The sequence below is a fragment of the Simochromis diagramma genome, unplaced genomic scaffold, assembly GCF_900408965.1.
Source record: "Simochromis diagramma unplaced genomic scaffold, fSimDia1.1 OVJJ01000510.1, whole genome shotgun sequence".
Taxonomy (NCBI): Eukaryota; Metazoa; Chordata; class Actinopteri; order Cichliformes; family Cichlidae; genus Simochromis; species Simochromis diagramma.
Window position 1 is genome coordinate 1,511,931 of NW_024387326.1, and position 16,100 is coordinate 1,528,030.

The following is a 16,100-nucleotide window of genomic DNA, read 5'->3' on the forward strand; positions in this document are numbered from 1 at the left end:
TTGTATAATTTTCCAAGGTTTTAATGAAAATGCAGTCGATTTGAAGACGCAAACTCACAACAGAGCAACACAACACAAAGTATTCATTGTCATTCATACTCGTATCCGGTTGTTCAGTCTGACGTCACTAGCCGTGTCTGGGTCTAAACTCCGCTGCAGGTCCATATATCAAACGATCACTATGGCATTACTGAGAGTTGAAAAACTGTCTAAAGTCTTTCATCTTTAATAAAATGATCAGCGTTCTGCTCTACCAGGTGTAACAATTGAGTTTAACATCCAGGCATCCATGAAAACGGAATTTATGACATTTAACGGAGTTAGAAGTTAGCAGGGAGTTAGCTCGCTAGCTTCTATCTAAATACAATATAGCATGTCCTGACTGCGGGGTTTTGGAAACAAATTAAAACGTACAGCTCTGTTATCACTTCCAGCATAAATGAAGACAGAAAACTAAACAGCAGTGACGTTTGTAGGGTTACTGAAGTTGGGCTAGCTGGTATATAATGATGTTCTACGTGACCGCTAGCGACACAGCTATGTTAGCATAATATAAACAAGCTAACTTTTTTTCCCACTCGATAAAAGTTACCGTGAGTGTTCTCGGTGGTCAGGAACAAATGTAATCGCATGGCAGGATGCTGTAAAAGGACCAAACTTCAGCCAGGAGAACAACTGAGATAATCCATCCACAATACGAGGTTAGTCATTCATATACTGCTGCATGGGCTGGGCTGTAGTTACATCCTAAGGTTTTAAAAACTGAGCTTAAATAAATGATTAGCGGTAATAAAAGCCGAGGGAGGTCAACAGTGATCACTGACTGTTTTAGGAGCTTTTTGAGATCAAATAGAAGAAAATACATAACATTAAACATGTTAACAACACAAAAGCCATATTAAACGCAGACTACTTTAGACCCGGAAGTAGGATTCGTCGCGTCATCACTGAACAACCGGATTGTATTCCATTTGTCTTTTTATGTATTTGCTCTGTGTTTATGTGAACTTTTGTCTACTTTGTGTATTGTCTTGTATTCTTGCATTTGTGTATGCATTTTCTCCTTTCAGGTAGCTTTGACCTGTTGAGCGCATCCAATGGTACATCCAAAGAAGACTTCTCAGAGTTTGATAGCCTGCGCTCTTCCTCCTCTGTCCCCACTGGTACTCACCCTGTCTTTGTCTCTCTAATGACATGGAGTCTGTGTTGTTGTTGTTTTTTGTTTTTCTCAGTGTCTGTCTGTGCAGATGCGTTGCTTCTGCATGGCAGAGACACACACATGTCTTGTGTTTATATGTCAGTATCACCAGACTGGAGCAAAGGCAGCATTATAACCACTAAAATTAGGTTTTTAAGCTGATTTGGCAGTAATTGTATCAAATTGTGGCCGGGAAACAGCTCTCTGCTCCAGTCTGGTTCCATTTCACTGTGGTGTAATCTGGGGCAGCTTTTGAAGGTACATTGTTAAATAAATTATCAGACTCAGTTTAGGGAAACCCTCTCAGATATGACCTGATTCTTGTTAAATCTCGATTTGGGAATTTACATCTAAATTGAAACTAATCCTATTCACAGCTCCATTCAGGTCTGTGTCTGATAAGGTTCCAGTGAACAGTTTGGACGGTGTTGTTCTCTAGTCTGAGTGTGGGAGGATGATGACTTTTGCTCTAGCTCAACACTAACGCAGCACTAATGCAGTCCAAGAGGTGGTGAGGAAAAGAATAAAGTGAAGCGACCTTCTACGGAGCGGATTTGAGCTCCAGCTGAAATCTACAAGATTTATGGGGCATTGTAGGCCTATCTCATCTTACCATGGCTGTTTCTAAGATCTGCTACACTTTATTTCTTATTTTGTGGCAGCAGTTTTCATCTTTGACATTTCCGTTTGCGTGTGTTTGTGTGTGTGTGCATGCGCGTGCTGTTGCTAGTAAGCTGGGTTTATGAGTGCATCAGTGAATGTCTCTACTGCTATCTGACTGCTGCCACAACAAACAGCCAGGCTGTCTGCCTCTGATGTCCTCTCATAATAGCGTCTTCTGATCATTTTATGGCATCAACTCAGTTTCGTTTTACTCTCAGTCTGAATCTGGTTTGCTCATGTGCTGATAAACATGTCCGCTAGTAGGTCGGCGACTCTGAGAAATCCAAATGGACAGCAAGTTTAGAGAACAAAACAAAAACAAAATAGAATACCACAGTAAATCAATCCTTTTTGTTCAAATACTACTCTTCGGTATCGTAGATGCCCTCAATTATTTGCCGTGCCCGACTGGAGTAGGCATTAAATCCATAATGCTTTGCCCAATTCTGAAAGCAGCTCGTTCAGCTGTAAAATACGACTACTTCTACTTTTGTCCTTCAGGTGATATGGGCATTGCATCTTCTGTCCCCTCCCAACTCAGCCTGGCCAGCAGTAGCAGCCTGGACATATTTGATCCCCTTCCCACCTCAGCATCTACTTCCATCATCACAAACCCAACTAGAAAGACTCCTGAGTCCTTCCTGGGTCCCAATGCTGCCCTGGTCAATTTAGACTCTCTGGTGACCAAACCGGCCCAGCCTGCGCCAGTTGTCAACCCATTCTTGGCTTCAACAGGTGGGAGAGCAAAGAGAATGTGAAATCTAATATTTTATATATTTATTATTATTTATTTATTTTCTAACAATCTTAGTGGGATGGGTGAAGAAAGTGTTAGCTTTGAAGTATTTTAGCGAGTACTTTATATAATGTCCAACTGACATAGCCCAACTAAACACAATGTACTGTTGTACTAATGTGTTTTCTTCCTTTGTTTGTTATCCCCTCACTTTATTTAGGTGGCTCTGCTCCAACTCCGGCCAACCCCTTCCAAGTGAGCCAGCCAGCTCCCCCCACCCTCAACCAGATGCGCGTCAGCCCGATGCCCTCTGGCTTTGGCAGCATGGCAGAGCCCATAGGCCTTTCCTCCATGCCTCCTCAGCCCGTCCCCATGGTCCCTCTGACAGGTATGGCCCCCATGGGCCACTCGATGCCTGGAGTGGGTGCTGTGGGAGGCATGGGGATGAGTGCAGGGATTCCATCCTCCATGTCCATGCCCCAGCCCCTGATGAGCATGCCCCCCCAGGCTGGGACTCAAAACACCGGAACCACCAACCCGTTCCTTTTGTGAGAGGATGACAGGGAGAGGGACATCATGGAGTAACCCTTCCTTTTACTCTTCAACTTTAGCCCCTCAAGAAGCTTCAAAACGAACAAGGAGACGTCTTATCTCAATTATCCATTTATAACCAACTCCAAGCCAGAGTCCCAGCAGGACCCTCTCCTACCTTACCACACTCCCTAACTCCTTTCTTCTCTCTTTCTTTCTCTCCTACAAGCTGCCTAGTCCTGTGTTCCATGCTGATCTAATGATAATGTTGATGACCACAAAGAGTTTGCATCAGTCCACAGACTTTTAAGAGTAGCGTCAGTGTTTACAGTTTTTCCACTGAGGCAGGACTTGGCCACAGTCTCTCCTCCCTGTCCTTTTCTCAATCATTTCTCCCTTACTTCTTCCCTTTAGGACTGCTCCTCTCCTCTTCTGTAGTGGAGTGACAGGAGAGTCTGACTGTTCTAATGCCAGGATCTTATCTCTTCACTAGAGCTAATCTTTTATAAGCCCTGTCAGCTGGTGTGTGTGTGTGTGAGAGAGTGCACATCTCAGTACTTTTACACTGTGTATTTTCCAGCGAGTCAACTTCTACTCACTGGAGTAAAGATGAGAGATGGTTAGATGTGTTTATACTCTGTGTGTGAGTGTGAGTGTGTGTGTGAGAGTGTGTTACAAAGCAGGAATTTTGCACAATTGTTTGCTTTTTTCTTCTTCTTTGTTTCTTTTTTTTTTTTTTTTTCTGCGACTGTTGGGCTCACCGCTACACCTTAGCTTAGGGAGGACGTCCAGCCGCTTAAAACAGCCGAGTCAACACACACACACAAACACAAAAACACAGTGCCTCGGCTCATGGTCACAACTCTCATCTGGTCACTTCCTCTAATCTCTGAACTTTCTTCAGACCCTCCAGATGACCTTTGACCTCAGTGGTTCACAGGAATAACAATGAAAGCTTCTCAGAGGAGATGTTTTGTTTGTTTGTTTTTAAATATCTGTGTTTTTGCTCACATGCAAGTGTACTGATACTAACTACTACATGTTGAGCCCCCCCAAAATGTTTGTAGTGAAAAAGACATGAACTGTGGTGGCATCAGTATTTTTTGTTTTTTTTTGCTATATAAATAGGATGCAGTGAGGCATCATGGGACAGTTTTTTTTTTTTTTTAATTTAAGTTTGTTTCAAGGCTCAAAGGGATACGTGTGGAAGGAGGGTTGTGTTTGTGTGTGTATGTCTGTGTGTATATGTGCGCGTTTGCAGGAGAAATGCATTTAGTTTCCAAGTGTACTTTCATGAACAAGTTTTCCCATTTCTCAGTCTGATAAGTGGAAACTGATTTGGAATTAGTTTCTGAAGTGGAACTCAAACAAGGGGCAACTTAGGCATCAACAACCTTAAGTGTGTGTGTGTGTGTGTGTGTGTGTGTGTGTGTGTGTGTGTGCGCGCGCGCCCGCATGTTTGCAGCAGATATCAGTGATTGTTGCTTTAACAAAAAAAAATATATTTTAAAGCATATGACAGACACTTGGCATTGTGGGAAGAGTTTACCTCTGACTGGATTTGCTGGCGTTAATCTATCTACAGGATTACATTACCTAGTGGGAACACACGCACTCACTCACACACACATTTTCAAAGGGGGTTGTTCCAGGATCAGTCTATTGATAGCACAGGGAATCCCACAGCAAACAACAGCGAGTCATGTTACGTAAACGTGCGGTTGTTTTCTTGTGTTGGTTACTTTATTTTGTTTTTGTTTGTGTTAGGTGTAAATCCATAGCCAAGCTTATCAGAGTTTTGGAGCTGTGTACCTAGCTAAGCCATGTGTCATCTTTATTTTATTTTTTTTCCTGTTACTCTAGTTTGTGTCACCCTATGGGTAGGCTATGTAATTCTCTTCTCTTAGAAGCACAACTGTTACCAAAGTCAAAGCGACTGTGATTTCGGAGGATGCCGTACTCTGATTACTTTGAACAGTAGAGTCACCGCTTACTGACATTTTTCCCCCTTCTCTTTCTGTTTATTGACGCTCTTGAGATCAGAGACTCCATTGTTAAAATGTTTTATATTTCAGAGCTGTTTTACATTTTGTTCAGAGTTTTGTGTAAGAAAGTGTTACTGTTGGCTGAACATCAGCACATTTACTGACAGCGAGCTGAGTGTCTTGTCTTTCGTCATTTTGGTTGTGAAAGGTGGGTTGATGACATTCTGCTATGGATGAATTGCACCTGGTGTACAGACCCTTTTTTTGTGTAAGTCAGAATAGTTTCTTCAGTTCTTTCTCAATAACTGCCAATGTGACTGTGGAAAGCTTGTTTTTCCTTCCTTGTTAATTTTTCTTTTGATATGGATTGGCGCCCCCTCGTGGTCTGCTCTGGTATGATAGCTACTCTGCAGGACCGTGGAGACATCCACTTAAAGCAGACCTTCATTTCTCTCAGGCAAAAACAAAAAGAGGGGCAGCTCCGACCGTACGTGTGCGTATGCTTTTCACGAGGGTGGCGGTGGTGATTGCTTTTTACGTTTGGGGGTCCTGAATGAATGAATGGATGCAACCCCTGCAGACCAGCAAGCATTTTTACATTTTTTTAATCTCAACTAAATATATGCAAAAATAAAAGAAGGAAAAAGTGAACGAGATAAAAACAGACTTAACGCTTGATGTGTTTTGCAGGATAAAATTTGCTAACTAAGTCTTGTTCATGGAAACACTACTATGATATTCTAGCTCAAGATGTGTCACCTTCTCACCGGCCTTGTCTTTCACTGCGGGCCTGACCTTAAACTTCACTCTCAGCAATTGCAGGAAAGTTTATAGAAGCGTCAAAAAGAGAACAAAGGCTTCGAGCCGTCGCGCTCAAACAGTCTGAGAACGCTGCAGCCGGAAAACGTTTTTTCTTGAATCCCTGGCAGCGTTGTTCACAGTCGTGACTATGGTGCAGTGAAAATGTGGCCTGTGTGTAGCGAGCTCCTCTGTGTTACATTATGTATTCACTATGCTTTTATCAAGAGGACTAACTGACCTTACAGGCTGTCTGTCTTTGTATGCATAAACAGCCTCCTTTATTCTTTTCTTTTCGTGTCTATTTACCTTTCTCATAGTACTGGGAGCAGGCTGCTTTTTCTTTCCTTTTTTTTTTTTTTTTTTTTTTTTTTATTGGATACGTGCTCAACCTGTTGGCATTATAACTGTATAATATAATTTATCATTTGTACTATTGTAACATACTGTTCTTCTGTATACCTTATTATTCTGTGTAATGGGTTTTTGTAGGAAAAGTCATTGTGGTATTTTAACGACATCTAAACAAATGAACGCAGCAGGCTCCGCACCCCTGTCGGATGAGGACAACTGTAGCTGCAACTGGTTCAAAATAAACTGTGTATCACTTCAGCTCTGTCCGCTCTGTCTCTCCTTGCATGTTGTTTTTAGGGCTGGGGATGTTTTGCCCACAGACTACAGCGATCTGTGCTCAACATGTGTAGTTTATTTGTGTTAGAAAAGTTAAAAAAAAACATACAGTAACAGTGAAAAAATTCAAAAATGGTACAAAATGTATAACTGAAAGCACATTAGTATAATTCCATCTCTACACAATATTTCCAGATGCGCACATTATTGCTGGTGTCTCATTTGAACATGGGATTTTCACTGTGAGGGGAAAAAATGTCGCCTTAATGAGGAGACGTGTCATTTGGCCCAAATTTCCTTCAGTCTGTTAATGTTACCACATGTTTTATGGTTGTTCCTCTGTTGATCAGCCAGATGTCGCGGAGGGCTTGTTTGCCGGGCCTGATGGTCCCGTGTCATAGTCCATCTTCCTCATGTCTTTAGTCATGATGAGAAAGGACACTGAGACAAAGCCTTGCGAATGAACTCTAGTCACTGCAACATTAAATATAAGACAGAGTTTTTGTTTTAGTCCAGAGCCTGGAAAATACGCTGCAGAGTAATGAGTAACTTGTGTGATTTGATCTGTTGTGAATCTAAAGGCTCAGTCACTAGAATAAGAACTGCGATAGGAGAAACAACTATTTCAACAGCAACAAGAAGTTAATAGAACTAGACTGGACTCCTTTTGGGTTCCCTGATGTGACTTTAGCACAGCATGCTAGTTTTGGGACCGTAAAGAAATACAGACAAGAGCCACAGACCTTCTCTGCCCTCACCCTGGGCCACCACTTTAGGATCTGTGTATTCAGGCCGTCGTCCCGTCAACCACCTGAACAGAGGAGAGGAAAAAAATTGTGAACCTTTCTGTATACGACAAACTGGCTTAAGAATATGCATTTAGCTTGAGATAAACTGTTTTCTCAGTGTACTCTGGAAGGCTTTTAAAGGCAAGTTAACCTTAACTTGATACTTTGATACAAGTGGCTAAAACAAGAGGAAGAAAAGCCCTTAAAGTGTGCTGCTGCTGTTTTATTTCAGTTACACTGTCAGGACAACAAATGACATAACTTTGGCATGCCACCAAAGTTACGCGACCTTAGGTTGTCAGGAGATAACGTGGGAATACCTTTGTTTGTGTTTTTCCGCATACTGATCACAGAAGCAGGAAAACAATGTTAATTATTCTCACCATACAGGTAATAAGAGCCTATCTTTAGCTCAGGTGTTGCGCAGTTTGTACTGCTCTGAGATCATAAGCCACCCGAGCTGCTGGCAGAGAGATGAGAAGACCGCACACATCTCACCCTGTGAACTTCTGAAGTCTCCATGTGGGCTCAGGAACAAACATGGGAATGGTTTTCGTATGCCTGAAGAATAAAAATAAGGTTATTTTCTGTTTCACGCTCTTCCTGCTGAAAGAAGCAGGTGGTGTCTACATGCTGACATGGCTCAAAGGTGAGCACGAGTCATTTGAAAATGGTACTTGTGTAGGGCAACCCACCCCCCAAAAAAACCTAATAAGTAAATGAAAGCAGTACTGACTGTCCTGGTGTGAAGGGGATGTGTGTTGCTCCGTAGCCTCTGACCACATCGTTGCCAAAAACATCTGGACCATAAACACTCACCACAAGCTGAGGCCCTGGAAAATGAACCCATTAATTAATACATAAATTCTCTGTCTACAATAAGTTTTAGATATTACTTCTATTTCTATTTTCAGAGCAGATCATCTGCCTCAATCTCACCTATCTAACATTTTCCTCTGTGGTCTTCCTCTTTTCCTCCTGCCTAACAGCTCCATATTCAGCATCCTTTGTCCAACATTTCCACTTTCCCTCCCTCCATGCCAAACTCTGTCTCCAAACTGCTCAACCTGAGTGGTCCCTCTAATATATTAATTTCCAGTCCCGTACATCCTGATCACTCCCAGACTCCAAACCATACATCATAACAGATCACACCACCATCCTTTAAACCTTCCCTTTCACTCATGCTGCTATCCTTCTTTCACAAATCCCCTGACACTTGTCTCCATACAGCCTGCACTCTCTTTTTCACCTCTCTTGTGCACTTTGGACGGTTGACTCTCACATACTTGGTTGGCTGTCTGTCAGTACTACAATTCATCTCTTGCCACCCTATCATATACTTTCTCTTGATCTGCAAAGACAGTGCAACTAATTTGCCCTTCTCCTTCTAAAGGATCTAATAATTTTGTCAACAGAGGGCAACTGTTTGTAATTAACCACGTGTTTTTGAGTGTGTTTGTGTAATGCTCACATCCAGATGGATTTGTGCTCTTAAATGTTGTTGCCAGTGGGAAGTTCCATATCAACCTGTGCGAAGCTTGGCTGCTTTTACTAGCAATTTGCGTGATGCCTTCCTCCAACCCCTATAGGACGAAAACAAACAAACACACGAAATTTCAGTAGGGGCTGGACTTTAACCATTTGTTATTTAGTAAAGACTTCATGACCCCTTTTCAGACTAATTGTTCCTTTACTATACATAAAACTGTAATTTTATATTGAATCTCGAGATGCAGAAAAGGACTTGACAGCTACTCACCGTGGTGGGAGCCCAGTCGTGGCCGTAGACAAAACAATATTTGCAGTACAAGTTGTCATACTCTGGAAACTGAAATACAACAAAGATAATATCAGCTTTACACCTGTACACAAGGGTAAACGAACTGAGAAATGAGACGAATCCATGGCACAAGTTACCTCAAAGGGTGCTAATGCTAGCTGAACAATCAGCTGCTAGGCTAGGCTAAAACACAGAAAGCCCACTCACGTTCGCTCCCTCAATATGTCCGTTCACCGTGAGAAGAAACACGGATGGGTTGCTTGCAGCCATTACGGCTTTAGTTAGTAAACCAGAAGCTGAATGCGTTTCTCTTTCATGAAAGATTCAATCCGCTGCAGAAGAATCCTGCTGCTGATCATTCCGTTGCTAGGGCGACGCTTTTCCTCCTCTCTACGGAAACCTGCTACATCCAAACTGAACGGTCGCGTCAACGCGATGAGGAAATGTTAACACTGTCCACAAGATGACGCCACTGTACCAAACACCGAGTAACAGGAGAGCATCCTGTAGCTTTATATAAACAGTGAACACTATCAGGCTGAGGAGACGGTAATGCGCGCGGTCACATAGTGTACTAAGTGGGGCCACGAGTCACAACATATGATCAAGAAGCAGAGGAAGTGTGGAATGGAGGAGCACAGCATTACCACATTAGTGTTCAGTGGCTTCGATTTATGGGTAGGATTTATTACCATGTCCATTCTTGGGAACAGAAGATGGCAGAACTTAATATGTTGCTTGTCAGCCATTGTTTAAAAACCAGTGAGGAAGAGGAGAAGCCTTCCAGCACATAGGGAAAGTAGAGGATAGTGGGAGCAGTTGTAATACACTAATGCATAAACTCTCAGGGACAATATTGATTTTGATGTAAAAACTTTCTGGATCTGCACTATTTTTTTTCTTCTACTGTTTAAAGTTTACATGACAGTGAATTTGAACTTGCATCAATTTAAACTTACAAACTTACTTGTTTTTAATTTACATCAGTTTTAAAGATAATCTTGAACAATCATGTAGATGCTACTAGATTGTAACGCTGATGTCGGGGTTAATGTCAACATTTAGGACTGCAGGCGCCTTGCTTCTCTGTGTTGATGACTGACTTTACTGTTAAAGATGACATATTGCAATAATTCTACATTTAAAATGACTACCTAAAATAAATATACATCTTTTTGTTTAAAATAGTGCTTACATGTTGACAGAAGGTGTCAGTTTGAAGGTATAATAGCAAATCTTGCATTATTCTCTTAAAATCTCTTATGTCATATGGTAATATCTTAAAAAAAATCAGTCAGTATCTGTTGTCTATATTGATGTAAGTTACCTTAAAAACAGTTTTAAATTGTAACTTATACTCAGTTCATAGGATTATATTATAGTTACCTCTAGAATAGTTAGGCTTTCTGGGAAAATGCCTTGAATCCACAGACTAACATACCTCCAAGACCTAAACCTTTCTAATGTACGTTTTTAGATTTGAGATATAGTGTTATTTGCTTCATTTTTACAGTCTTGCCATCATAAGTGAAAATGTACAAATTGTACTATTAGTGCACATATGTAGTGCTTAATAAATGTATTAGACTATATGTCATAAAAAGAAGAAAACACAAATCGTTTAGAAATCTGTCAAAAACTTGTTTCTAAAATAAAAATTGCATTATTATTTATTAGGTAATTAACAGACTGGATTCATATTTTTCCACCGGACTTCTCTGAGGTGTCAGAATTGATGAATAAATCAAGCATAAGATTCAAGCACTGAACCGATTTTTCTGTTCAGAAATGCAAGTAAATAACTGTAATTTGGTGCTTTAATTAAAAAAGATTAACATGATTTTTTTTTCAGCTTTTTTATAGAACAGTTCATTTGAAAGTTCATGGATACAAGAATAATTATATTTTAACATTAAAAATGTCATTTTGATTAAAGAGCTTGCACAGACTGGTGGATTAACCATCGCAGAAACAGAAGAAATTATTTTGGCAATTCAGGACAGCATAAAACTTACACTGGGTGGTGTTCTAGTAATTTATGAAGTACTGTATATGTTCCTTTTCTTAAAAATGACTAGTGTGCTTGAAGTAATCTTTGAATTATGAGGGAAAATGTAAAAAGTTACAATTACCCACAGTCTCCCCTGATGCTCTCTCTCTAAGGATATTTGAAAGGGTGCATTTTCACAAAAAATATGATATTTTCCTAAATCTAACCACATAGTTTAATTGCCTCAACAGCACCAGAAAAGTGAAAATTATATAGAAATATTAAACTACATGGCAGAAAGCTTTTCTGGGAGAAAACCCTGAGAGCAAACCACGTACGATCAAACTACACCGAGGACCTGGTTGTTGCATGGCTGGGAGCTTTAAATGAAACCCAACGAGTCCCATTTCCAAATGTCAGGTCTGCCCTTCCATTAATCAAAGTGCATGACAACGACAAGCATACACTGTATAAACAGCATATATGTGATGAACACATTGGTAACCCTAAGTGCACGAACATCGTGTTCTTTGTCAAGCAAATGGCACTCTTGTTTCTGCAAACAAAGATGGAAATGTGCAATTGTGGTTTGCCTCGCATTTAAATGCATTATATGGCAAACACACATAAACAGAGTGCAGTGTTTCCACTATGTTCAACTGCGTAATGTTCAAATATGAGACAAATATAAGAGGTAAGTAGTATTTAGTTAAATTAAGTGGAAATGTGCTCAGCACTTTACCAAATTAACATTAAATTGTACAACATTATGGTAACAGCTGGGTTTGTAATGCAGTTCCACTGAGTTTATTCAGATGCTACTACTTTTAATTGGAAAACATCATCCACTATATTTTCTCTGTTTGCAACATGCTGCCACATTTTCAGTCAGGAGGATGTGCATTCATGTTCACGTTAAGAAGAAGGTACAACGTTTTGCTTAAGACATAATACAAATCTGCTCCTTTAAAGATCTTAAAATGAGATACATACACCCTCAGATGAACTAAAAACAGGACAGAAACCAGCATGTTACCGCTTATTTAACAAATATTCCATATGAATCAAGTAGTTAAGTAGCAGCCAATCAAATGCACTTGATTAACTCATCATCAGCAAGTGTGATGTGATGACTTGAGCTTGTTTTGCACCGCAGGACCTGGGCACTTTGCATTCATTTTGTCCACCATGAAAAAAATGTTTTCTCGGGTTAAATGTGAGACCATCTGTCTGACGGCTAAAGCTTGGCCCAAATTGGGTCATGAAACAGGACAATGATCCCAAACACAGCAGCAAATCTAGTGCAGAATGGCTGAAAAGGAAAGGAATCAAGTGGCTGTAATGGTCCAGTCAAAGTCCAGGCCTCAAACCGATTGAAATGCTATGTTGGGACTTTCAGAGAGCTGTGCATGAGTGAATTCCTGCAAACCTCAATGAACGAATGTAAGGAAGATTACCGATTACTACAAGCTACTAAATCAATCAACAAAAATCATCAAAGATGTTGTTTGGGCCAGCCGTGGCCCAGTTGCTACAACACACCTGGCATCTGCCCTTAATATGGTCGGGTTAGCTGAGTTGTGGCGGTCAAATCTGGGCCATACAGTCATTGCTATCTGTGGTAACCTACAATGATTGATGGGAACTGCAACTTTTAGGGGTTAAGAGAAACCAAAAGAGCAAAAGGCACATTAACAGAATATTCATATTCACCTGAACAAAATCCAGAACTTGACAAGATCACTGGATCGTCTCAGTTGCAGAAAGAACAAAGAATCCAAACACGTTTGGCGAGTCACTTCAAGAATATACCTGATGGATAGAAGTTTGTAAAGGTTAAGTTAAGATACAATATTACTGTCTAGCTGAAGTCCCATCTCAATGTGGAGCTAATTGCTGTAAATACATAACTGGTAATATAGGGCAGCTGGGCTAAATATGTATGAAACTGTTTCACGATGAACCACACTGTAACTGCGCATTTCTTTTTAACTAACAGCTGAAACTGCATCAAACAAAGCCTCCCAGGTGCAGCTGCACCTTATAATCTGGGCTTGCCCACCAACCCTTACCAAATTAGAACATGGCAAGTGTTTTAAGGGGACTAAGTCTGCAGTGTGAAAATATTTTGCGATCATGCAAAAAGAAAACTGCTGCAAAAGGGAGTAACGCTTCGAATCCACCAGAGACTACTTTGTAGCAAATCTAAGGTAAGTCTGATTTATAGTTTTTCTCCTGCTCTGTTGTTTCTCTGTAGCCTCGATGCACTCTTTGCACTCTTTGCACTCTTTCCACATTACAATATGCCCTGTGGTTTAGCCACTCAACCGGTTTTGTTCATCGAAAATCCAGCAGTTCTCAAACTGCTTTTGAAAATGTTCAAAAGGAAGAAACACTGGAAGAAACACCATCCCATAGATGGAAACGCATACAGAAGATCAACCGATTGCGTGTTTGAGAATGGAAAACTAGGCATTCAGCAGCGAAACCCTGTAATATTAGTGGTCCTATGTCCTCATCCACGGTGACACAGACAGTGGTAAAAGACAGGCTGCTCATTCGCCCACTTCAAAATAATACTCAAGACCTCACTGCAGCCATTCCTTTTTACATTTCAAAGGACTGGATGCCATTTCAAATTGTCCAAAGGTCTGGCTTTGTGAAGGTGATGAAGGTTGCCATGCCTCCCTACAAAGTGCCATCACAAACATTATTTTTCAAGACTGAAATCCCAACCTGTACAAGCAGATTAAAGCTGCTGCTACATAAAATAAAACTTTAGTTCAAGGTACATGCTTTGCAGCAAGTGCAGCGCTGATCTACCACAAAATCAAACTTTTCAGTCTCTGTTACCTCAGAACAAGCTGGCATCAACCCTGGAAACACTGTTTCCACAATATTAGATGAGTTTTGTTTCTCTGGGTTTTTTCAGTATGCTAGAAAAATACCTGAGCTGCATAACAACAGAGAACGCCAAAATATGTCTAAGGCTTTCAAGGTGTCTTTAGATCTGTGACTTGTGGCGTTTTGGCCGTTACTTGAACCTTGCTTTTAGCTGAAAATACTTGATGCTTCCAGTTATTTAGTCAACGGCTTCTTCTAGCTGGAAAAAGGAGCATAGAATGCAAAACAAAATACAGATAGAGTGACCCAGTAGGGATCCACACATAAGCAGCTGTACATATTTGATGCCTAAAGGTTTTCTTCTGCGCTTTCTTAACTTATAAATATGACAAATGGCAGTTGTTTAGGGTGGAAAAAAGAAGGAAAAAAAAGCTATTGTGCGATTGTTGGGGGAAGTTGGTATGTTTGAACTATTTGATCCAATAATTTTATAAGAACTACAAGACAAAGATTTTTTTAAACTCATTTTACTCAAAGTTCGGCATTTAACATGTTGATTTATGCAAAGTGGATACAAAGTTGCCTTTTAATTGCAAGTTAATTTTTCTATATTTCAAATTTTTACCTCTTACAAGGTAATGTGTTGATACTCTTTGTTCCTATTATGCATTTATTATAATCATTATTTTTATTATTTTAATAAAAGTCCATGTTGTCTGGTGGCTTTTGCAATCAACACGACACATTTATAAGTTTCTTTTTTCAAAACTGCCCTTAAAGCAAGAACAAATTTATTTCTATTTGCTAAACAGAACAATACTTGATTCACATTTTTTTACATTTTAAATCCAGTTATGACATCAGTTCAGTTCAACCAAATCACAACAACAGGCAAATTTAGTTTTTATGGCCGATGGTTGGGTTTTTTTGTTTGTTTGTTTGTTTGTTTGTTTTTGTAACGGTATAAACAGTGACAGGTGATGGATTGGCCAGATGCTGGCAGTGTGTGAAAATAACTGGTGGTGGCTATGGGGGAGCTTCCAGAGGCCAGCAGGTGGATGAGGGAAGGGGGGGCAGGAGGAGGAGAGACCCGAGGCGGCCGCCGGTCCAAGTGTCAGGTGAACTGAACTTCAGGTAAGAAGTTATGACCTGCAGTCTATCTGGGTCAGATATAAACCAAGTTTAGGTGGAGTTTATTTTTGTTGTGCTGACTTTTTACAGTCAGTTACAATAACTCGTACTGCGTGCTAGCTAGCATGACGGAGTTTCTATACAGCTGGGTGGGTGCTATGATTTTACTGATAGTGAACTTTATTTTATTCATAAGGTTAGTTAGTAGAGTTGCCAACCGTCCTGTAAAAATGAAATCGTCCCGTATTCAGAGAAATGATTACACGTTTCGTATTGAGCTGAAAAGGAACACAGTTTGTCCCGGACTTCAGCTAGAGTGAAAAAAAAGGCACAAAACTGGAGTTATTCTGTGTCTTTGCTGCACAGCTGCCTCTTCTTCTCTCATCCTCTCACCCTCCCTCTCCTGTTTCTACTTCAATCATGAAACTGATCAATGATCAGCTGATTGGTTTTTCTCTCTTGTTTGTTTATCGCCCACTTTGCGCCAAAACAAGGAAACCGGCGGATGTCGCGCTAAACAACAGCAGCACGTTTAAGCTTGATCAGCTGTTGTTAGAATTTATTTAATATTAATTTCTAGTATCAGCTGATGTTTGCTGGAGCCACAGCTGTAAAAGCTGCTGGTCATGATATGGTTTGGTTATCTTGTGAGAGGGAAACATGAAGCTGAAACCAGGAGATGTCCTTACTGGATCATCAGAGCTGAACAGGTGATGGAGAAACAGGTTTACCTTTTAGGTGACATGAATGAGTTGAAGGGAAGTTATGAACTGTTTCTGAGAGACAAATAACACCAGGATCCTTTTTTTACTTAGCTGACAGCTGGTAACTGTGCAGGGGCGGGTCTAGCAAAGTGTTGCCAGGGGGCCAGGTAGGGCATTAACAGGGAAAGGGGGGCACAAAGAAATACTTTCTTATTCTCATTTAAAATGTCTAGCTTTTAACAAATACTATCCAAATCGTACAACAAAAGTTTTTATCTGATGTAAAATGTATAGAAATCATGCATATACCAACAAGACT

The 16,100-nt window shown here is 40.5% G+C and overlaps 2 protein-coding genes across 4 annotated transcripts in view; one reads left to right on the forward strand and one right to left on the reverse strand.

Annotated features, from left to right (window-relative positions):
• The window catches only part of epn2 (epsin 2), a 25,808-nt gene extending 19,285 nt beyond the window's left edge, over positions 1 to 6,523 (forward strand). Inside the window, exons 8-10 of one of the 2 annotated variants that reach the window (XM_040005946.1) lie at positions 1,071 to 1,163; positions 2,363 to 2,596; positions 2,818 to 6,523. In XM_040005946.1, the coding sequence (XP_039861880.1) occupies positions 1,071 to 1,163; positions 2,363 to 2,596; positions 2,818 to 3,149 (659 nt within the window). In that variant the 3' untranslated portion in view covers positions 3,150 to 6,523. The remainder of the gene's footprint in view (positions 1 to 1,070; positions 1,164 to 2,362; positions 2,597 to 2,817) is intronic. The other variant, XM_040005947.1, reaches the window with a different exon arrangement.
• b9d1 (B9 protein domain 1) lies at positions 4,282 to 9,566 on the reverse strand. Of its 2 annotated transcripts, XM_040005951.1 has the most exons (8): positions 9,320 to 9,566; positions 9,092 to 9,160; positions 8,804 to 8,915; positions 8,066 to 8,162; positions 7,828 to 7,890; positions 7,285 to 7,352; positions 6,859 to 7,015; positions 4,282 to 6,781 (listed from the first exon to the last, which is right to left on the reverse strand). In XM_040005951.1, exons 1-7 carry the CDS (start codon positions 9,380 to 9,382, stop codon positions 6,888 to 6,890), a joined length of 600 nt encoding a protein of 199 aa, XP_039861885.1. In that variant the 5' UTR covers positions 9,383 to 9,566; the 3' UTR covers positions 4,282 to 6,781; positions 6,859 to 6,887. The 2 variants fall into 2 exon arrangements, with proteins under 2 accessions (XP_039861885.1, XP_039861884.1); XM_040005950.1 differs by having other exon boundaries at positions 4,282 to 7,015; positions 9,320 to 9,552.
• Positions 9,567 to 16,100: the final 6,534 nt, after the last annotated feature.

Coding starts and splice junctions, on each gene's coding strand:
- b9d1 (XM_040005951.1), bottom strand. CDS start 9,382: ATGGCTGCAAGCAACCCATCCGTGTTTCTTCTCACGGTGAACGGACAT. Junction 9,161..9,319: donor GACATATTGAGGGAGCGAAC/GTGAGTGGGCTT, acceptor GTTGTATTTCAG/TTTCCAGAGTATGACAACTT. Junction 7,016..7,284: donor CCAGGGTGAGGGCAGAGAAG/GTCTGTGGCTCT, acceptor TTAATGTTGCAG/TGACTAGAGTTCATTCGCAA.